Here is a 24,259-nt window from a genome sequence, read left to right as displayed (position 1 = left end):
CCAAAGAAACATTTCGAAGCGCTTTGCAATTGCGTGAAAACACCGAACTCTTAACTGTCAACGCCTTCAAGGGAGCGTGTAGCCTGTAGTCCGCATTTTCTGGGCAACTCCGCTTAATGTGTCCAAGATTGGCACGAGCAGGGTGTCAAGCCGGCTTGGCGCGCTCAGCAAGATTCAAGAGCATCTGCGCGGACGCTGGATGAAACCCACAAGGTGCGGCCTGCCACCTGGCTCAACAGCACACTAGAACGCTAATAACACAAGTGCCATTAGGCGATTAGCAAAGTAACTTTTCAAGTTGAATGTCACCTTTGCTTGGAGATGCAATGCGATAGCGTGCAGTCATAATAACCGAAAGAAATAAATTCACAAAAGGTAAAGGATATGACAAAAGTAAGAGTGCGCCCTGCAATTGGACACTCAAACGTTCGCAATCAGTACATCATGAGGAGTGCTAAGGTGTCCTCGAAATTCTTTTCGACACATCTTGACGATGGTCACAGAGAAAAACGTGCGTGTAGCGGCAAAAATAAATCTTTTTTATGCCCTTCTGAATCAGAGAAAAGCCTCGATGAAGGTTTTCGAAACAAGATTATCGGCATTCGCCGAGCAGTGCGCAGAGTGCGCAAATTGAGTGAGTGCACGCCGCGCACTGCGCAGTGTGGACGAACTGCCCTCCCCTCCGTTGCACCCGATGGTTCACGATACTGAACCTATTTCGTTTGAAATCAAACTTCCAAATTGAATTTGCAGTCTTTTACCGGTTCTTTTATAGTATGAACCGGAAACACTGAACCCCGACTACAAACTTCCACTTTGTAGCCACTGTTGTGGCAGAAGTGTTCTTAGCCGCAGTTCCTCTCTGTGAGCTGAACACGCTATCTGTCGGGGTTTCCGCGAGATGGGACGCAAAGCTTTTTTACGTCGCTTCCGTTACATATTATAAAACCGGAAATAGCGTGTTGAATCCTGGTTTATAAAAAAAAAAAAAGGCAAAGGGCGCGCATGTTTACGATTCCTGTCGTTACCGGCTTGCTTTACGGTTTGTACCCACGTTTTTACTCGCTGTTTTTCCCCCATAAAGAGAAATGAACACGTCTCGGATCGCTATTTACGATGCACTGACGATTTAGCGCTTTAGCGACGCCCACCCGGATTCCTGCGCTCCTGCATGGGGGGCACAGCCCCGATGCAGCGGCGTACTGAGCAGATGATGTCGGTACTTTTTATGCTTTCGCAACAGCTCTAAGAACTTCCTCAAACAGAAAAAAAAGCGGCAACAACCCAGATTTGAGAAGGCCAAAGGAAGCACAAGAAAAACAGTTCCGTTCATTAAGAGTTCGGTAACGGCAGACGCGCTGAGGTAAGAAGGCGCTACGCCGGCGGCTTTCATTGCCGCCGCAACACGCCAATGCATTTGAAATATCGCCTGCACGGGAGACGAGCCAATTTTGTAGTGACCATAACTAAAGCACGCGTCTCCTTCTGTTTTTCTTTTGCGTGCCCGGGCGGTAACGAGTAGTGGAAGTGCGCTCTTCGTGTCGAAACTGTGGAAGGGTGCTTCCCTGTGTTCGCTCATCGTATAGCCTTGCCTGCAGCATCAGCGTGCAGGTGGTCATTGGACAAGCTTCCTTGGGCACGTTATGCCACGTAGTCACTGGTTTTTGCTAGGGCCATTTGTATTATGACTGGTACGATGTAGCTCGTGCTTGTAGCTTTGATTTGTTTACTATGTCGAGTGCTGCATCTCACTGTCTTGGAATCGTTGCGACGCAAACAAGTTAATACTAATGATTTCCGGGAGAGGACCCCCACAAACACGTGTCTGGGCGTGTACAGCAGACCGAATATTTAACTACATCGCGCGAGCGCCGACTTCTTTGCATTATAGCTCCTGATAACCTGGAGACCGGGACTGATTTTTGTGGGGTACATGTTTCTCTTTACCAAAAGTAGGGGCATCGCTTCAAACACCCTAAATCGAAATGGGTTTTCTCATAGCGCCCTAGAACGTTCGAAAGCGGAATTTTTAGAACTCCGAACCTGACGTATGCTGCCAAGACGAATGGTGGAAGCCATGACAGTCATCCGCGCGGCGACATACATTTAACTGTTCGTGGGATGAAAATAGGTATTTAAAAACTTGTTCCCAGCTAAAACCAATCATAAAATGCGGTTTTTACTATTTTTAAGGATGTTTTTGAATCACGCATTGAAACCGGCGGAGCTTTTTGTGTACGAATGATAATGTCACGTTTAGACGTTACGCGGCGCCACCTTTCATACTTCACAAATTTTAGTGCCGAATTAAAATTCTTTGCCCTAATTTATCTAGATACGTTTGTAGTTACCCCACCCTATAAAACGCCGGATTTCATATCAAGTAGAGGGCATGCACTCTACAAAAAGTAGTTGGCTCTCCCTTTAAGCTTATGCGTGGTACAAAACCTGCGCGGCCAATACTTTCGTCCGCTAGGCGGTCCCTTAACCGGCTTTAAAAATCTCCCAATTCTCGACGATCCCTGTGCGCCACGTGTAATTTAGTTCGCACGACCTTTTTTCACTCATTTCTGACGCAACGTGGATGGCTTGCGCTGCATTTGATCCTCACTTCGAAGTGGAACGTCCAGCTTCGGCTACTCTTTGTCGGCTATGAGCCCTTGTTATGCTTGCTGCTGCTGTTATTTCGTTCTTTCTCTCGTCTCACCGCCCTTAGTATTTACCGATCCATTACAAGGGGCATCAACAGATGCTGTTTGTTTAAGGGCGCTTCGTTTGTACGTTTCTTTCAGTGAACACATGATCGTATGCGATGAATTATTGTTGCGTACCGCTACGCAAGACCAGCAGCCGCATTACAAAGAGAATTTCCCGTCAGGAGTTTTCCTTAACTTTGGCACGGGAGAATTGAAGATATCTCGAAGACCATATGAGGTTCATCGTAAGCATTGACAGGGATTGAATGTCATACCGAACTTTGCCATTTGTTGAATTTGCAATCAACCTCAAGGGAGCTACTGCAAGCGTGGCCCCCAATCCAATGAAAGAGCCGAGGCAGCTGAAGTTCGCGTGTCTGTTGGTAAAGAACCCGTACCCTCTGTTCTCGCTCAAAGATGTTTGGGCTACCACATAGAAAATGACCTCGCAGAAGCTGCTTGTACGCGAATTCACGTGGTCCTTTCTTGTCATCGACTTACATAGCTGAACACAAAAATAGAAATTTCAGCCTTTTGATTAAGTTGACATTTTCTTGACATTTTGACATTCGACCTTCAATACAATTAGGTTAAGGATTACACTGGGTGCCACCTGACGGTGCGCGCCTTTCCTACCCGGCTATTTCTCATCCCGTTGTCCCCCGTATATACGCGGCGGCTGCGTGAGCATGTTGTTTTCTACGAAGCCGTTTGTTGGCTGCCCTTTCAAAAAAAAAAAAAAAAAAGACCTTTAGATGCACGCCACACGACATCGAAGCCCGCAATTAATTTTATTTTCAAAGAAAGCTAGTCGCTCATTTCTGCGATAAGAAATGGGAGGCTAGATATCGTATGTGATATTCTTGCTCACTTAGAAGCGGGATGATCTGCGTAACAGTGTTAAAGAGAGGCAAGATGTTATCTTGTTATCTTGTTATCAGATGTTATCTTGTCTTTCTCAAAGCCTGTTCGCAAACGTATCGGGATACCACAAAAAGGAAAAAAAATACATGTAAAAAACAGGACAAAATTAGTGAGCTGTGCAAGGCGTCCACAGGGTTTAATTTCGGTGTTTGCCGACACCCAGAGAAATGTTCTTGGTACAGCATAAAAGCAGAAAACAAGCAAAAAAGAGCCTAAACACAGAACAATTCCACGCAAAAAGCTTCAAGAGGCAGTAGGCGGACTCTAAATCTCCTTCTAACTCTTCTGACGATTATTTGTTTTTCTTCTCGGTCATTTCAAAATGGCTCGGCGGTGTGGTCGAAGCAGCCGCCCATGTCGCGTAAGGTTGGTGCGTAGATTCCGACAGAGCAACAACAACAACAACAACAACAACAACAACAAGAACAACAACAACAACAACAACAACAACAATGACAATGACGATGACAATGACAATGACAATGACAATGACAACGACAACAACGACAACGACAACGACAACGACAACAACAACCACGACGACAACAACAACAACAACAACAACAAAGAAGACGTCTTTACGCTGCAATGTGTTCGCTTCTCTTTCTTCTTTTCGTTTCTTCGTCTTCCGGCACCAATTACTTCGACAGGAGGAATAGCGACACTACAGAGCACAGCTTCCCCCAAGACAGAGTTATCCGCGTCTGGAATGCACTTATTCCGCTCACGTGCTCTCATGTTCACCTGTTGTGCGATTAGACGCCAGAGCCGCACGCACTAAGCAAGCTCTTGTTTGCGTGCTGAAGTAGCGGGTGGTACCGCACTCGGAGCTCCAAAGTCTGCTCACGTGCTTCGATGGGGCCAGACGGGACTCGCACGCATCCACGTTCGAGCACACGTCGCCGATAATTATCTCGAAGCACGCCCCAGTGTTCAGAGCATTAGTGGAGAGGCCGAGCGGTTATGAAGCTTCTTTCTACGGAATATTGGTTAACATTTTGCAGCGGCGGTACTGCGAACAAATTATTCCGCCCTCCCGAACGATCGAATTGATGGCATTTCTGCTGTTGGGGTTCCAAGGCGGTGCGAATTTTGTGCTTGATTTTTCTACCGCAGGCCCAGCACCACTTTCGCGGCGTATCGGTGGGAACAGCAAGTCCTCTGCTGATAACCAGAGAGAGAGAGAAGGAAAAGAAGGGGTCGGGGGGGGGGGTCGGTCGGTCTTGGATATCCTGCTAAGGTCGACAGCATCGCATGAAGTGATTTGCCGTCTCAAGTGGAGAACAAAACACCTTACTTCTAATTTTTTACGCGTTTCTTTTTTGCTTTTGCTACAGGTGATCACAAAAAATCTCTTGCCGGTGTTTAAATATGTCGCTCTCTAAAGTAACGAGGTAACGAGCTGGTGTGCAGGCTAACCTTAAGCGGTTTCGCTGCAGCGTGATGTACGTTTCTATTAAAAGAAATGGTATTTCGGCTGAAAACGGAAACGCGAGGAGATAGCGCGACTGATTGCTGGCTCTACTTGACAGGTAGATTGTAGGAAAAGTGCTTTGTTGGCTCGAAGCCATCGAAGCCATCGAGCCTGCGGTATCGAGCCATACCCACTAAAAATATTTGTCTGTCTGTCTGTCTGTCTGTCTGTCTGTCTGTCTGTCTGTCTGTCGGTCGGTCGGCTCGCAGGGAAGTTAAAGCGGAGAGCAAGCTGCCTCTACCTCTGCATCCTCCTTCTCTTCCTTCTACTTCATCATCCCAATCGCAATCCTGCAATAATCCCCGTTACCATCGCGATTCATCTTCATCAGCCTAGTTATGTTCACTGCGGAATGCAGGCTTCACTCGTAACTTCTAAACGCCCCTGTCGGGCACCATCCGAATCAATTGGCCCCAAATTGTCTTATCCCTTATCGGTGTACTACTTCTACTCCCGCTTCTCAGTTTTGACCATTCCATTACCTTGGTGATTGATCGGTTGTCGGGTCTCCTCATTGCATGTCTAGTCCACCTCCACTTCAGTTTATTAAATTGATACGGGCCGTCTTCTTTCCGAATTTTCTCCGTAATAAAAGGCGCTCATTTTTTATCCTTAGGCGCTACCTTTATAATCTCAAGGGTGCCAGGACGATTAATGTTTTTCCGGGTGTTAAATCTGTGCTCAAGTTTCTGGTTTTAGTCAGCTTCGGGAGCACAAGTTTTTTTTGTAACCCGTCTTCCTATTACTTCCCCCAATCTCCTCCTTCCACCAATCCTCTATCTCTTCCACATTTCTTCGTCCTCGCATGCGTCCCTGCCCTTCCTGTCCCCACGTGCTCCCTTTTTAAATGCAGAGCATTTCAGTAACTCACGATGTCACCCGCGTTGACGTCCGTGGTCGTAGTCCGCACCCCTCCCCCTACACTATATAAAAAAAATACTATCCGGCGCCTGGTTTTGATCCCTCGACCCTGCGGGCGGAACGCAATGGACATGGTGCTCTACCCAATGCGCCACAAAGCCGACACAGAATGGGAGGCTACGAACGCGCCTTATATCCTTGACTCATTCAAACTACGTCAAGAAGCTGCTGATACAACGCATTCACTACCACCAACTCCCCAAACACTAAACGATAACGCAATACACCCACTCTCTATGCGACGCATTTACTCGAGTCCCCCTCGCGGGTAGATGGGCCCAATTTTTTCTTACTCCCACCCTCCCCTCCTATCCCACCCTATCTTCCATCCGATTCCTCGCACCACCTCCTCCTCTTATTTATGTTCGTCTTTACCCTCGACTTCTGCTGTCGTATTTTTCTCTTGCCAATTCCTCCTCTTTTGCCACCATTTAATCATTTCCTCCCTTCCTCATCACGTTTATTTCCTCTTCTTCCTCCCCTCTTCCTCTGTCTGTCATTCTATCCCGCTCCTCACCATCCCCCTCCTTTTCCGCTACACTGCTCTCCTGCTCCGCTCCCTTAATCTCATCAGCCTCTTAAGTTCTTCTCTGCCCCTCATTTCCCCCACACTAGCCTCACTTCCCCCTTAACTTCACCAGTGCCTTTAGAGTCCTCATCAACCAATCTCCTTTCCTCGACACTTCCAATCCTCATATCCTTCCTGTGTTCGTCTCTCTCTCTCTATCCCACTTTCCGACATTCGTTACCTGTTCTACGCCCCTCGAAAATCACCCCTCACCTACACGGCTACACACCGACTCCCGGTGGGTCAGTAACTCACTCCTCAGCAGGATCACCACTAACCTTAATGCCTGATTCGAGGGACAAACGGACAAACGGACCGGCGGACGGATGGACGGACGTGAAGACAGACAGACAGACAGACAGACAGACAGACAGACAGACAGACAGACAGACAGACAGACAGACAGACACGCTAAAATTTTCGCCTTTAAATAGCTAAAGACCGACTATCGCCTTTTATGTATGGAAATATCCCGGTCAATTTTTGTTTTAACTCGTCCCGCGAAGCAGCGCTGATTCCTGACCGATTGGAAAAGCGATATCGGTTAGCAGCTTGCACTCTACATGCACACAAAACCCTGCTGTTTCACAATAAATGGTTTCCACGCTGAAGGAGCGCTTTCGCCCCCTATTGGTGGCGCGCTGCGCGCGCGTTTCGATCGATGACACTCACAGCCGCCCAGGCGTGCTTAGCCGGTGCCCTAAGGCTCAGTCGCTACAGAGAGTCCAAACTGATAGCCAGGGCCCGAAGTTAAGGCGCGGCGCGGATCGCATGCCCATGTTACCGGGACCTCGTGACACTCCCTCAATCACTCACTTCCTCGGGGTGGCGCGTGGAACACGTGAATCGTGACAGTTGCGTAATGCTCAGGTACTGGCTTCACTGATTTATATTTTTGTCGCGCTGTACGGTGGTAGCAGTTGCCTCCGGTAGAAATTCGCTGTAACAGCGGTGCCCTACTGCCCATCAGAGAGCCCAGAAAAAAATGTGACTTATGGTAAATAGGCCGAGGAGTGCGGAATGTGTCAATTTTTCTGGCGTCCTTTTGAGAGCAACGAACTCCTGTCGGTCTAATAATGGCACCGCGTCCTGCGTTTACGACTACGGCGTCTGTAATTCATTATAGCATCTTTAACGGAGACTGCGTGCTAAGGTTTACAAATGCGTGAGAAGAGAATGGGACCCTAATTGCAAGAACAAATGAAACCGAAGGAGGAACTCAAGTCATGCCTTGCTACCTGGGAAGAGAGTGGGTTTGAGACAGTTTATGCGCATAGAGCTGTGGTCAGAGTTACGAATGTTGTGACCGCCAAACAGCCCTACGCCTGGAAAAAATTGTAAAACGGGTGAAGTGCGCAGCCGACTTTCTGCTGTTAAATGGACGAGCAAAAAATGGTGACGCCCAACTACAGCCTTCAGTCTGGCGAGTCCTGGCCTTGGTCCGCCGAGAGGCCGGAAAACGCTTCCGCTGGGCCTCTGCTTGCGAGCGAAGAGCTCAAGTTCAGCACCCAGTCTTTGGTGCAAGTGGTCATCTACTGCGTCCTGTTCGTAGTGGCCGCCGCCGGCAACGTGCCGGTCTTCGTGAGCCTGCTGAGCAAGCGGCAGCGCAAGTCCCGCATCAAGCTCATGATCTTGCACCTGGCCATCGCCGACTTGATGGTGACGTTCGTCATGATCCCGCTCGAGGTGGCCTGGCGGCTCACGGTCCAGTGGGCCGCCGGCAACGCCGCGTGCAAGCTGATGCAGCTTCTCCGCGCCTTCGGACCGTACCTCTCGTCCATGGTGCTGGTGTGCATCAGCGTGGACCGGTACTTCGCCGTCTTGCACCCGCTCAAGGTGCACAACGCCCACCGCCGGGGAAGGATGATGCTCACCTGCGCCTGGTACACGAGCCTCGTCTGCAGCGTGCCGCAGGTGAGCCCGGCGCCTTTTGCCGCCACGCTCGCATATACGACAGCTCTTTTATATTTTAGTTCACTCGCTTGAGGATTTGTCGGTGTAATGCAATCTTGGCAGACGTATCGGATGTCACACATGGAGGAAATTATCTATTGGTTGCGGGGCCCAAAACTCCCGACTCCTTTTTCCCGTAGACTTTGTTCGTTACGAACACGATATTTGTCCACAAAAGGCGGGTTCACTATTCATGCTTCGGCTATTGCTCACAAGTAGGTTAATAGAAGGCAATATCTAATCGGTAGGCCAATGCTGACTAATCATGGCTAATACTGGGGAGTACTATAACCACTATTAGCTCTACTCAGTAATACTTACCAATGAACGGCTACTTCGCAATGGACAACCATCTGGAGTTCCGCACAGGCTACACTGGAGCCTCTGAAGAAGCTACATTTATTGGCTGTATCTTACACCATTTAAAATCAAAGTGCAAGTCAATAAAGCTTCACATTGAATGTGAGCGTCGTTCGCGAATTTCTACTAAAGCAGGCAACATCTGCCATAAATGTCGATTTTAGGCGTAGGTTGGTAAACATGACAAAGGATAGTTTTATTTTGCTTTTCAGTTCTATTCAGCCTTCAAAAGTTTTCCCGAACAATCAGGTGCTTCCGCCTATGGCCACGTACGGCTTTTATCTAGCGCATATAAGTTTTTACCAATAAAACTTTTTTTGGTTACCGCCGCCCCAGGGAGTCACACAAATATCAACCGTTTCTTTTCCCCTGGAGTTTTAGGGCAAGTAATTTAAAACGGTGCACAACCTGGAGCGGAGTTTTGACCATATGCTCCGCAGCAGTCCTTTCGATGCTACCCGCGGAGACTTATAAAGTCAGGCAATTGTTGTGTATTAAATCACAGAAAGCACGACGCGGAGAATATCGCACAAAAAGACACGGCACGCCACAATCGAATGTATCTTTTTTTAAATTTAGAGCCCTAGCTTGAAACTGGAAGACCAGCGGAGTTGTATTGGTGGACAGCTATATCGAGTTATGTATGGTGACTTACTGTATTAATAATGAAATGACACGCACACATAACTTATTTAGAATTATTTCCAAATAAACTATTATATAACTTGTTTTATGATAGTTTCGATAAAACAAGAGTTACAGCCGTGTTCTGTAACAGTATTCCCTCTGTAGACGGAAATGTATTGAGAGCAGACGAGAATTCTGTAACGTTTACAAGATAACTGAGAACTAAGTAATTATGACAAGCAAATGAAAGTCGACGTTATGATGATGTCGTCTTAGCGGCCAACATAAGCACAATTTTTGCCGGGATACCTAGATTAGATTGAGAGCTATAGTTACGGAGCAATTTGCCCTAGCGTTGGAGCGAACGCGTGTGATTATTTATCGATACCGCCCGATAGACACGTGAAATTTTGGTCACAACCTCGAACAAGCCCGCTTCATGTAAGAAAGCGCACATCGCCTCAAAAAGTGGGAGTGAGACGCCATCCGAAAAGAAAACATGTTCTTACAGTGAATATGTCAATGCTGACCTGAGCGTACTCGTGCGACAGGATTTGCATGTTAGCTTCGAGGTTACCTTGGGAGTCAAATGACGAAAGTGACGTGCTAGGACATAAGCATGAGTTCGGTCTCTGAGTAAGTGAAGTGAAGCGAAGACAAGATAACCGTTGGTCATTAAGGGTAACAGAGTGGATCCCTAGAGATGGCAAGCGTTGCAGGTGCGGCATAAAGTTGGATTGGCAGGTGAGATCAAGAAGTTTGCGGGGATAAATTGGTGGCAGTTAGCACAGGACCGGGTTAATTGGAGAATAATGGGAGAATACTTTGCCCTGCAGTGGGCGTAGATAGGCTGGTGATGATGACGATGACGATGATGATGATGATGATGATGATGACGGTGGCGACTACCCTGGAGCGGCCGGTAATATTAAAAATTTCGAACAGAAAGCTGCAATTAGCATTTTGTGGCAGAATTAATTTGGTATAGGCAGGTTTAAGATCGTTAGGATCTGGTAAGGTCTTTCAAACGCCCGTAATAAAAATTGCGAGCGATTGAAGTTAGCACGCGAACTACGCAACAGGTTTCTTGTTAGTGCATGTAGCCAGATAAAGTTTTCAGGAACACATAAAGTTACGACAGATGCTGGGGGAAAAGAGTCTTGCGTGGCGTCATTTCCTTGCATCTGCGCAATATTTTCCGCTATAGTGATAGTACTGCGCAGGTGCAAGGAGGTAACGCCACGCAAGATGTTAGGTTGTTCCAGGTTTAGAGCAAGGGGGTGGACTGTATAAGTGAAACGTCGTTGTCCTTGCACACGAATGAGATGCAGTGCCTGTTTCTTAGGCTGCACCGTGCTTGGTCCCTTTCCCAAGAGCAAGTCTCTTCTACATCTTGGGCACGTCTGTTGTTTCCTCATATATGGTTCGGTCCATGGAGAAGTGACCGCGTATCCGCTCACTTCGTTGCAAATGTGGTCGAAAGACGATAGTTTGCGGCCGCCCCTGCCACGTGAATGCCTCTCTTTTCTCCCTAGCCCACTTCTCACTCTCCCGTCTCGTTCCTCCCACGACAAATACGGCGGAGGTTCGCTCAACTCAATTCAATTTTCGCCCGTTGCCCGTATGACGTTCAATTTGTTGAGACATTTTGTTAATATTGTGCCTGGCGCTCGAACCACGAGCCCAGGGCTTTTGCGCATGCCATTTTTTGTTTTTTGTGGCTAAAATAAAAAAGCAAGCCATTTTTTGTTTTCTATATCGCAAAAATTGCACCCACATATACTTTTAATTAAAATATTACTGCATGCACCATTTTAGTATTTTATGTTTTACCTCAAGTATTCTTAAAGTTCTTATTCGCTATACAATGACGAAAAGTATGGACTATGTGCTTTTAGGTTCAGTTGTTCGAAAATGTTTTGACTAAATAAATGCCTCGTTCAAGAGTAGTTCTCGCTTTTGGCCGGACGGTTGAATTGAGGGACGGAAGGACGGACGGACAGACAGACAGACCGACAGACAGGCCGACACACCGACAGACAGACAGACCGACAGACAGACAGACAGACAGACAGACAGACAGACAGACAGACAGACAGACAGACAGACAGACAGACCAAAATTTTCGCGTTTGAGTAGCCCAAGAAAGACTCATCTTTAATAAACTCAGTTGTAAATCTGGCACCTGTTCTATCTCTTCTTGCCAACGTGTACCTCAGTGCCTCAACCTTTCCAAAAAGAGACTTTTTGTACTTTACATGTCGCTGGTAGCCCTCATTAGCGCGAGGGGCGTCCCGGTATAGCACCTCAGATTGGGGAATTTGGTGCTTAGCCAGTTAGTAGCGCACCGCGCCGCAGGTTGCCTTGTAGGCGAGCACGGCCTGTGCCAGTCACCGGCAATCCACTGCAGCGTTTCACCGAAGCTGTGCGAGATCCAGCAAATCAGGTGCAACAAGTTGTGCCATTCTGGCCGTATCTGTCGGATACAGTCGGAGGCCATGCTTATTTCATGAGATGGAAGACCCAAAGTTCCAACTCAACCTCAAATGCAGCTTTGAGGTGTTCACGTGGTTAAATAGACTCGTGCGCGCTCAGGAAGAGTGCTCTTTATAGCGATAAAGTTTGCTTCCACTATCGATTTGTCCGTGCCAGTCGCAGCCAGGCGGACGGTGAAAGTGTGAAGCGCTTTTCGTGGGTAATACAGAGCAATTTCGGTGGAGGGGTTTGTCAGCAGCTTCTGTCCGGATGGTAACGTCATCGGTGTAGCTAATCGGAGATGTGCGCACCCCGACCGTATACCCGCTATGAATCAACTTGTTCAAGGCTTGGCAAAAGGTACACGATAAATGATAGTCCCTTGCGAAACTTTGCCGTGTTTGTGTAACGGATAGGGTCAGTGCGGCCAGAACGATTCTCGTATGCCCCGATCGCCGGAAACGCTGGCAGAAAGTTGTGGAGTCATTTCGACGGGCGTCTCTTATGGCCTCAAGCACCATTGCAAGAGAGGTGGTTCAGTTTTCCAGTCGATCAGTTTTTCAGTTTTTCGCAGCAAGCTTCGCAGGAGAGAGATGTGGTCGCGAGTGCCCAAGTTTGGTGTCAACCCTGTCTGTGCCGGGTGGAAGCAGTCGTTGTCATCCGCCGAGTGGTCACTGAGTTGTGTTGTACTCCTATCCTTTCAATCGGCTTGAGAACGTTGGAAGTCAATGTTGTGGGGTGAATGGCGGGAGCCTTTATGGTTATATCGTTGGAGTCTTACAAAGCCATTGGTTTCTCGGATTTCTAGGGTACCCAGATGCGGTGTGCAGATCACTGAAAAAAATGCTGCTTTGCCATTGAATCCCCTGTAGTTATGGGAGTGTCGTGGTGTTGGGGTTAGGCTGCGTCGAAAACGTGGTCTTGACGCAGAATTTAGGGTTGTGCGTACAATTTTTGTCGCCAGGAGATCCCTAGCGGTGAGGTCTGCCGCAGGTAGGGATGCGTATAAACACCCAACGAGACGAAAGATCCAACAGTAGATCTTCCGTCTCGGCAAACGTTGCATCTCGTTGGACATTCAGGGTGGATTAGATCTTTTGTCTTGGTGGATCTTTTGTCTCGTTGGATATTCAGGCTCCATGGGAACTTTTGTATCGGTAGATCTTTCGTCTCGGATATTAAGGCTGAAGAGAACAAGAGAACCCACACGATGGGTGTGTGTTGTCCTGCTCTCTCCTCATGTACGCGATTTGAAGGCTCGGTTCCACTGTTCTTCAAAGTATGCACCAACATGCCGAGCACCAAACTCTTCTAGGATCTTTCATCTAGTTTGATATTGAGGGCCTTCGTATTATATGAATGTCCGAAGTATTATATATTCACCTTCAATGCCTAGTTCAGCAAAATAATGGCGAGAACATCCATGTTTCATCTGCGAATATATACCTTCGCCTAATTAAACGATATATAAAATTTAAGTATACTCCTGACATTAGCCTTTCCACGATATCAGGAACGCTATTTACGAACACCAGCTTCATGAAGATGAAACGACTAGCTGACGAAATACAGGGTTTCACTGGTCACCCGAGCACATGCCGTGGTGGCGGCCCTTCGGGCAGCCATGGAGGCCCCTTAGGCCAGTGGCGTCAATAAAAGTTTTTTTTCTCTCTCTCTCTCTCTCTCTCTCTCTCTCTCTCTCTCTCTCTCTCTCTCTCTCTCTCTCTCTCTCTCTCTCTCTCTCTCTCTCTCTCTCTCTCTCTCACTAACGTACGGACTGGAGAACGCCCGCAACAAACACTTTTGCAAATGCGCTGAGTTTTCTTCATGCCTATGTGTGGGTGTGCGTACGTGCAAGATCTGTTAATTTCCCCTTAACAAGAACGCACCAACAGACTGTCTAAAAATGTGTCCCTAAGAACGAACTTAAGTTCCTTCCCATCGCATTTACACGTGCTACACTTTAAGCAAGAGCAACTTAAATTTGGGAATAGTTACTTTCTCCATTATGCGCTCTGCTATTGTCATTAAAAATTTAGGTGGCTTTTCGGGAGTGCACAAGTTGTCTTTATACCATTCGGATAATTTCACACTTTCTATGTAGGAGCCTATAATCATAATCATCATAATCATCACAATCATCATCTTATATCACCTCACCATAATCATATAATCGCCACCACCACCACCACCACCTTCATCAAAATCATTACCACATCATCATCATCATCATCATCGTTCGCCTACTCGGGTCCCCTGCAGGGCGAAGGACTCTCCCATTGACCTCCAACTGCTCTTGCGAAGCGCTGCTGGAGTCCACAGTTTACCCCCGAATTTCCTTGTTTCATCCCTACATCGTGTTAATGGCCTCCCGCTTTTTCTAGACCAGTCTCTTGGTATCCACTTTGTTACTATACTTGTCCAGCGGTTGTCGGTTCGTCTCACTACGTGGCCAGCCCTGCAAGCACATTTCTTTTCCATTATTTTAACTATGATATATTCTGCTCTAATTCGTTCTCTGATCCAGGTAGCTCGCTTCCTGTCCCTGAGTGTTATTCCTAGCATTATTCGTTTTATGGCCTGTTGAGCCGACCTATGTTTTATTTCGGGATGTTTAATAAGGTGCCAAGTTTCAGCTCCGTATGTCATTACCGGTAGTATGCACTGGCTGTAGATTTTTCTTTTGAGTGACGGAGGTAGCTTACTTTTCATTATCTGGGAGTGCTTGCCGAGCGCACTCCAACCCACACCTATTCTGGCTGGGATTTCTCTCTCGTGGTTAGGGTTAGCACTAACCATGTGTCCGAGGTACAGTAAAAGCTCGCTAACTTGAACTCGAAGGGGATCATTAAATTGTTCGAGCTAAGCGGAGTTCAAATTAGAGGGAGAGTGCTAGAATTAATGGAAGTCGCACCACACTGCGCGGACAGAACACAAAAAGCCACCTCTAGACTCGATATTGCGAATAAGGCGCCACTACACGTCTGTGGCAGATGACACTGTAAATGATGTTCATGGAGCCCGAACAGCGAACGAAATTAATTGCTCAGTCCGCTGCGGAAGCGAAAAAAGCTGTCGCCCCCGCGTAGCGTGCGCGTTACGCTATTCTTTTTTCTGTTTTATTGTTTTGCATCTCTAGTGAATTTGGTTTGGTTTGGATTTTCAACACATTGTAATCCTCTTGGTAATTTCTTCAGCATTGTAATTATTCAGCATTCTTCAGCATTTTAATTTCTGCAGCGCGGAGCGATGGAAACCAGGGGGATCCCAGTTCGAATTAACCGTTCCGGATACCGACGCGTTCGAATGATCGAGAGTTTTCACCCATTGAAATACACAGGTCATTGCCGGGACCATGGCATCAGTTCTAATTAACCGTAAGTTCGAATTAACCGAGTTCGAATTAACGTGCTTTTACTGCCGTTATACTCGTTTACTTATAGCGTTTCGCATCCTAAGCTGAGAGGGCGTTTTTTGCATGCTTATTCCTTATTACTTTCGGTATACAGTCCAGCCCACTTATAACGAACTAGGCCGTCACGTTCTTCGTTATATCTGAAGTTCGTGATAAGCCTGATAAGCGTTTCTCGCGCCTGAAAACGTGGTACACATGCTGCGGGCACACTGATGCGGCCGCAGACATCACCTGTGCGGACCGCGGCGATAACGGGGCTCTGGCTGCAGCAATGAAGCGAAGTTGGCCGCTCGTCCACCGGAATGGATCTCCCGGCCAAAAAGGAAGTTACAGAAGCGGAAAAATAGCTCATAGTACATGTACAAATGTCCCACCAATTCTCATTGGAGCCGTTGCGCTTCCTGGTCGACTGGTAGGCTTTTTTTTGGAGCTCAGGATCTTTTCTCTGGCCTTACAAATTGCATAGATGGTCAACTTGGGCAGTTCGCACTTTTGCCCAGGTAGCAGTTTTTTTTGCTGATTGCATAAGATCATTCACAATGTCCGAATAGAACAACCGATGACACCTCAGCGGCAGTCGACGCGTTTGGGCTTCATGGCACGCGTTTCAGGCTGCTTCTTGTTTTTCAACTTTTCTGTCCGCGAGCGAGCATGAACGGGTACTGCCGAAATTCATGCGTTGCTAATTTTGTGGTTCTACAAAATCTGTTACCCCGATTTGTCTGCCAGCAGGCAAGGTGGACGGGAGAAACGCATGTGCCTCATAAGTGTTGGCACAGTGCCAATGCCAACTTTCTACATGATAATGATGAAGATGATTGATGATTGCTATTGGTTTCCCCTTTGTAGAGGGGTGATGGCATGTCATATTACCAAAAACGACCAATATACCTATGTTTTATACTCTTGGTATAATGCTAGTGCTGCTTAGGGCAGGCACAAAAAGCTTATTCAGCACAAAATGCTTTTTTTTTTCTGTTACTGTCCTAGACAATATTCCCCTCTTTGCTTTTCGTCCACCAGCATTCTAATCTCCTTTTTGTCGCCTCGATAGCCTTGAAGTTAACTTCCTCTGTGCTACCCTTAAATTCTAGGGCTTCTGGAAGCCAAATATTTCCCTCATGTAGATTTGAATGGATACCCTCACATTCTAACACCATGTGCCGCATAGTTTCTGTTTCTTTTCCGCAGACCACGCATACCCCATCATTTTGTGAATGCTTCCCCACAAAGCTCTTAGTTCGCAATCAACCTTCTCTAGCCTCAAAAAGCAAAGCACTGCCCTGGGAACTATCGTAGAAATTTTCGTTTCTGATGTTCAATTTCTCAGCCTTGTACATCTCTAACGACGTTTTAGCTACCATTTTTTTCTCTCCATTTATTCGTTTCAATCTGCCTTGCCGCTTTCTTGGTTACCTTGGCTGTTTGGGATTCTACACTGTTCTATCCGTATTTCATCCTTAGCCTTCTTTCATCGTTAACCATCGTTAGTCGCCGTCGCCTCCCATATTTCCTCCCCTCTATCTTTTCACCCCTCTTCCGTCGTGTGCTACATCCGTCCGCCTGCAGACGAAGTTGGGGGGGGGGGGGGTGCGCAACATCGTACCCATGAAGAAGGCGACTGGTTGATTTGGTTGATTTACATTTTCTTTACCTCTGGCCCTCTGGTTTTCTGTTTCCGGCTGCACTTAGTTCTGCTGGAAAAGGGTGATCCCCGCATGGTTCATTTGACGCTTCGCGTAATCAGAGAGCCCATCAAGTGGCGACTGCGAGCTCAAGGTGCGGTCGGGTGATGGTCGATCGTTTTCTATACCCGACTTGCACCTACCGCCAGTTCATTATATTTGAAACACACTGCCATTGCCTCAATACATGCTGTGACGTCATGCCGCATTCGTTCATTGTAACCGAGCGTTCATTATAACTGCGACCGTTATAAGTTACATTTTTATCACTACGGTCGTCCTTTCTCAATGTCCACGAGAGTGCTGGTTTGCGCCTGTTGGTAGAACATGACAAAGAATCGAAGCGCTAGGACAATAGGAACAAGCGAGTCGACACACACAAGGCGCTAACTTCCAACCCCATTGTATTTTCTTATCGGATTTTCTCATTGTATTTCCTCAAGCATTGTTTGCATGTGTTCTGCAGTCTCACTCAGCAAGACTGTGCCGTCCGCAAACCTCAAATGGCACAAGTATTCTCCGCTTATCCTTAATCCTATGTTTTCCCAGTCAAGCTTTCTAAATACCCCCTCCAGGCATGCTGTGAATAGTTTTGGAGAGATGGCATCTCCCTGTTCTCCCTTTCGGATCGAAAATGTATCACCTTGTTTGTGGAGGATTATCCCTCCCGTGCATTCCCTATGTGTCTTTAGAAGTCTTATGTAGGGTTCCTTTATTCCCTGGTCTTTTAGTGCTTCTGACACGGCTGCGGTCAGTACGGAATCAAACACTTACTCATAATATGTCAATGCTATAAAGGGGTTAAGTGTACTCTGCGGATTTTCGAACACTTGATTGACGACATGGATGGATGTGATCCATGGTGGAGTACCCGTTCCTAAACCCAGCCTGCGCTCTGAGTTGTTGGGAATCCAGGCTGTCATCTATGCGGCTAACAATAACTTTGGTAAACAGCTTGTAAACAACTGAAAGTAGGCTGATGGGTCTAATTTTTGAGGTTCTTGGGAATCAGATTAAGGTTGGCGTTTTTACAGGCTATGAGCACTTTTTGCATCTTCAAGCATTCTGAAAATAGTGCATTAATATTTTCCAGTACAATATCTCCTCCCTCCTTCAAGAGGCCCACGTCCATGCGTTCGTCACCTGCAGCTTTTCCTATTTTCATGCCTTGAGAGTCTTTCCAACTTCCTCCGTAGTTACAAGTGCGACACCGCAAGTTAAGCTTGTACTCTTAGTAGTTTCCTCTGGTCTAACATCGCAGGCATACAGCCTGGTGCAGAATAGTTCCGCTGCCCTTATTATCTCGTCCAAGTTGTGCGTAATGTTACCCTGCTCATCTCTGAGTGCGTACATCCTGTTTTTTCTGATGGGTAGCTTTCTTTTAGTTGTTTTCGAGCTTCCCTCTATTTGCAGCGTTTCCTCGATCACTGCCATGTTATGTGCATGAATATCGTTTGTTTTACTTCTGTTAATCAGTTTCGAAAGCTGGGGTAATTCAATCCGGTCCACCGCACTTCACACTTTTATTTTCGTTTCTTTCGCAATTAGTTCGTTCGTTTTGATAGTTCGTTTCTCAGTTTGTTCCCTCCATGTTGCTTCTCCTTCAGCTGCTGCTGGTTCACTGAGTGCCGATGTTAAGTTGTCATTTAGCTGGTCTACACTGACCTCGTTCTGCTCATTCAGAAGCGCGAATCTGTTTTTTAAAGTCCTGCGATCTCGCTCTGACTCACTCCATGCGGGGTTTCTTAGTTTTCAGGAGTTTCCTTCTTTCTCTTGTGGGGATCTTGCCATCCGAGCCATTGCGCGATCGCTAGGTTTGTACCGTTGCGCGGCGCTTTTCCCCCTCTCTCCCTGAAATGCCGGCTCGTGTAGACAACACTGTGTAGATCCGAGCAGACTTTTCGAACTCCTGCCTGAGGTGAAGACTGTGGCCACCATTGCGGCGACAAAGCACTGTCAGCGTGACGGCCGCTCCCCCCTGGTGCGTGGTTAGCCTCACCTCACTGACCCATTTGAACGGCGCCCAAACTCTCGCCGGGACGCGGGACGTGCGTCCTGCTCGAGGGACTGTTCGGGGAGAAGCTCCCTAGGACGCGAAAGGTTTTTAACGCTTTCTCTACCGTCCGGCTGCAACTCGGTTGCGCCGGCGAAAGCAGGCTTGCCCTTACGGCTGCCGGTATGTGCCTTAGGTTGATCCTGTTGTCCCTACGTTCACATATAATAAGGCCGTACCTAACACTTGTCGATCACGCCGTGCGGTACGCGCCTGTGAGCGAACGGACAGCGTCTCCATCGCTGCTGCGAGGCAACCTGGCAGTGCGGCGATACGCGCGCACAACGGTGCGCCGCGCTCCGGATTCTGTCCTGACCGAAAAGCCACTGGTTCTGCGCGGCGACGACGCGCACACTTGCGCGTTGCGCCTTATCGCCACTTTCACCTAAAGGGAAGTGCATACATGTAAACCATGCAACTGGGACGTTGGTGTAAAATAAACGTCTTCCCTCCGTACCCTGGACATATTCCTTTGTCGCCCCTACTCCATCTGCCCAATAGAGGTGGTGTTGAGTTGGCGCTACGGCGTTCCAGTCTCGTGAGCGTGCCCAACCAGCTAGAACCCACGGTGGTTCCTCGCAGTGTATATTATTGCATGCCTCGTGTGATGGCTGGGTTATGCATATTATGAGGTAGAGACTTAAAAATTTAGTCTTAGCTTGCATCTAACCATCCTATGATCGCTGTTCCGAACCTTACTTAGCACGTCTACATCTTCCACAATACCTGGGTTTTCACTTAAAATTAAGCCAATTTCTTTTCTTTTTGTAGCATCGGGACTTTCCTATGGATATTTATTATTCTTTCGTGTTTAGAACGATGTGTTCATCAACCTCAGGTTATTTCTCTCGGCACATCCCACCAGTGTATCTCCTGGACTATTGCGACTGTCTAATCCAAAGTTTCCCACAGACCTTTCTCCCACTTGTTTCTTACCGACATTTGCGTTAAAGTCTCCCATCACAATCGGGAACTGCGATACTGCCTTCTTCATTGCTGATTCGACATCCTCGCAAAAGCTATCTACGGCTTCATCATCATAGCTGGTTGTTGGGCGAGCATAGGCGTGCGCTATCTTTAACCTGTATTGCTTGTTTAGCTTGATCAAAACAGCCGCGACTCTCTCAGTAATCCTGGAAAACTCCTCCACGTTTCCTTCTATTTCTCTGTGGATTAAAAATCCCACCCCGTGTTCTTTTTTCTCTTGGGGTCCACTGCAGCACGGAATATCCGCTAGTGAGCTCCATGAAGCCTTCTCCTGTCTTTCTAACTTCGCTTAACCCTATAATATCCCACTTAATGTCCGATAGCTTCTTTGTTAGTACAGCTAGGCTTCTCTCACTAGACAAGGTGCGTACGTTGAACGTTGCCATGGTTTCCAAAGGCGGCCTGTCTGGAACCAGACATTCTTAGCCCCGTCTGCTGTGTCGCTGTTCTTACCGCCGGCGTGCACAGGTGCTCTGCAGCTGCTGCAGACAGAGGGTCGAGAGCTGAGTTGGTCAGTCATGGGAAGTGGGGGCCAGCGTGGCCAGATCCGTCTCTGGCGAGGGAGGGCGGTTTATTATATGCTGTTGGGCTAGTTGGTGCATATTGCTTCAAGAAAACGAGTGCTACAAACTAGGGCAGAAAAAATGAATAACGCATCTATCTCGTCGTTCTGCGTATTCTCTGTCCTAGTTTGTAGTGCCCGCTTTCTTCAAGGGATTTTTATGTAGATAAGAGTCTTTACAGCATGTTTGAAACCCTTCTAGTGTAGCCCCTTAGATTTCCGGTATTCTGGTTACTTCCGGAGCAGGCAGCGCTCCATACCTGCATGGGTTGGGCACAGAGAGCCAGACGAAAAGAGCGGGTGATCGAGAGAAGTTTCCCGCGGACGACATCGCCGCGCACGCTTGCAGCGATATCTAGCCAGCGTTTGCCGGTTTGCTTTTCGTACGCGCGGTTCTCAGGGAATAAGCTTAGACGCTGGCTTACTGATGAGATACACTGATGTCTGTTCGTTGGAGAGGTAAGCCACTGCCATGCTGAAGTGTATAACTACGGAAAAAAAAGGTAGTTTGAAGCTCAGATGGCCAAAAAGGCCGCTGAAGTTGTATTAAAGTCCTTCCTTCTTCTTTTCAATACTATTCTAAGCCGAAATACTGTTTATCGTGCCCTACGCCAACAACGGTGACATTTCGCCAGGGATGCACAAAAGTTTAGCAGCCCAGTTCTCTCTAATGTACGGAAACATTGTGACCATGACAGGGGGGCAAAGACTGTATTTTCTTAACAAATCTTGGTGAGCTAGTTGGTTCATGCTTATTGGCGCCTGTATGTGGTGTATGTTTCTTACTTCGTCTTTGTCTGCTTAGCACCTCCCTTTTTATTATCACTCTATTTTCATATTTTCTGCATAAAAGCCATTGACATATCTAGGTAGCCCTTGCTCGGGTGGTCACGGCACGTGGTTGTACTTTTCTGTGCGCCAAAGGGTTGTCGAATTACTCAAATTTCAGGGAGCCTAACTATTTATAAACGCCAGACATTGTTCCATTTTACTGTACCGCCATTCGATCCTGCGCAAGACTGTGCGCAATATCGATCTCACTGCAGTGAGTGGATAAAGCCTGAAAATCTTTCTTCGATGATTGCTCAATGATTTAAAAAAAAACTGAGTAAGTTAAATAAGGGCGGGATGTTGACCTGAAGGGCGACGAAAGTGTTGCTTTTGGGCTTCAATTTTAAAGCCGCCGACCATTACGGTGTTGGAACGGGGGCTCGGCGAAAGCTTCTCGAGTTATTTATTGCGGCTCCACGACGAAGCTTCGCGATTCATTTTCGTCCACTACTTGCCAAACCCCAAGGCACATATTTGTGATATGATTGCGGTGGTACGTTTTAAGCGGTCTGTGGGACGTCTGAGCGCGTATTTGATGATTTAGCACCGATATCTGCGTGAAAAGTGGTGGCCGTGGTGTTGGCCGAGGGTTGCGAAATACCAGCCAGGTGTGACGGAGAACGGAATTTTTTTTCGGAGAGGAGGAGAGAGAGAGAAAAAAAAAGTAAATGAAAGGCAGGAATGTTAAACAGGCTACGGCCTAGTATGCTATCCTGCACGGGGGAAAGGGGAACAATGAGGAAAAAGAGGAAAATAGAAAAATTGATTGATTGATTGTAGGGTTTAACGCGCCGACGCAACGCAGGCGATGAGGCGCACCGTAGTGGAGGGCTCCGGATTAATTTTCACCACCTGGGGATCTTTAACGTGCGCCGAAATCTCGAACACACAGGCGTTTTTGCTTTTCGCCTCCATCAGAAAAGCGGCCGCCGCGGCCGGGAATCTAACCCGCGACCTCGTGCTCAGCAGCGCAACGCCTTAGCCACTGAGCCACCGCGGCGGGTGAAAATAGAAAAAGAAGGGGAAAGGTACGGACAGAGCGTGGAGTGGTGTGCCCAGCGGTAGGACACTATAAACATGAGGAATATGCACCCTTATAACAGGGATGACCATAAACATATGGGGTCCATTTGTGACGTTGTGCCATGTACACCGCTTTGAGTATGGCAGTGCAATTACCTTAAAGGGACACTGAAGTAATTTGTAAATATTGCGCAATTACTTGCGCAAATTGTAGTCTGGAGTCCCTTGGCGAGTCTTAGACCACTCTGGTAAGTTTACGCGAATTTATTTATTAGAAACATTAATTCGAAGGTTCGGTTCTTCTCTCTGCATACTCTTTGTTGATTTTATATGACGTTTCGTATGACGCTACCCTTGCAGGCTTAGCTTGACTGCGCCTACTGCGCTGCTCGCCGACTCCCGGCCGGCCGCCGGCGGGTCATCGCAAGTCATTCGCTCTGTTAAAACAAAGCCCCGAGAAGATTTGTACCGAGTAGAATGTGGCTTCATTTTGTTAGTTTCTTAAAGGTCGATGAAGTCTATGTATCTCCACACTAGCCCACATGCATACGTATATTGCCTTACGACGCTTAGCTGCCTTCGCCTCAGCAGAGCTGTAAGCTGCATACGCCCGTGTGACTGGTACGCTAGTAGAAAATCTAAGGCGAATTAAAAGTGGGAGAAGATTCAGCTAAGTTAATGAAAGTAATAACGGAACAAAATCAACCATTAATTTTTTAAACCGTAAAACTGAAGTACGTGAAGTACTTTCTGCGCAGGATGAGCTAGGACAGCGGTAAGCAGCACGAGAACACATTTGCGATCTCTTTTTCCTTCCTAAAGAAGCAGTCGCTAGTGATAAGATATTTGCATGGATGTGGAGGACGCAAACACGCTTTTTCTTTAAGCTTCATACATCCGCCCTTATAAGTGAAGATATGGTTGCGCGAAAAAGGAATGTCTATTCCTTGATCGGACAATTGCCGCTTATGTCATCAAACTGAGGCCATCGATTATTGCTTTGTTTTGTGCCTGGATGCGGCGTTTTTCTGGGATGTTTTGCATCTAACCGTTAAAAAGGACACGGAGAATACCTTTTATACCCGGCGGGTCTTGCCTTTTCGAAATACTAATGCAGTGCCCTATCATATATTTATTCTTACGGCATTGTATAGTTTGTGGAAGGGCCGCATGACTGATCGGCATGCGGAAACCCCTCACCCAACGAGGTGTATTTTTTGGGAGCAGTCTGCGTTGATTTATACGGCGCAAAGTGACGTGCCGGAGCGGCTGTATCTCTTGGACGCGCGTGTCTGCTTGCAGAAGTTTTGTTGGGTGCATAATTCCAGCTGCTGTGGTATTATTCTTTCGGGATAACTGGCAACTTTTGTATTGCATAATATTAGCAAGTTTTCCATGCGGTAAAGGAAAAAAAAAACATGGAACGGACGGGTGGCCTGATGCACCAGATGTAGTAAGAGCAGGTTGGAATCTCCGATTGTTTTTTTCTCGAAGTTCATTTCTTTTTGTACAGGTACAGTTTTCTCTACTGCATTCGCCATTTTGCGCTGCAACCCTCTTTGCATTATGAGCGAGTTTGGAGACTGCGGCAGACTGACACTGACGCGCTGGTGAGTTCCTGTCGGCGTGGTGTTGACCTAAGCACCGACAGCTTGCAAGCACAGTGCTGAATCCGCCGACTGTCGGCCTAGTGCGAACGGACCTC

General features: G+C 47.4%; 1 protein-coding gene across 1 annotated transcript in view; it reads left to right on the top strand.

Annotated features, from left to right (window-relative positions):
• The first annotated feature begins 7,508 nt into the window (after positions 1-7,508).
• The window catches only part of LOC144170772 (adipokinetic hormone/corazonin-related peptide receptor variant I-like), a 177,473-nt gene continuing 160,722 nt past the window's right edge, over positions 7,509-24,259 (top strand). Inside the window, exon 1 of the mRNA XM_077700762.1 lies at positions 7,509-8,497. Within this exon, the coding sequence (XP_077556888.1) occupies positions 7,961-8,497 (537 nt within the window). The 5' untranslated portion in view covers positions 7,509-7,960. The remainder of the gene's footprint in view (positions 8,498-24,259) is intronic.

Source organism: Haemaphysalis longicornis, unplaced genomic scaffold (genome assembly GCF_048455015.1).
Source record: "Haemaphysalis longicornis isolate Haplotype H1 unplaced genomic scaffold, Haemaphysalis longicornis Haplotype H1 scaffold_2, whole genome shotgun sequence".
NCBI lineage: Eukaryota > Metazoa > Arthropoda > Arachnida > Ixodida > Ixodidae > Haemaphysalis > Haemaphysalis longicornis.
This window is presented reverse-complemented; position numbering and strand designations above follow the sequence as displayed.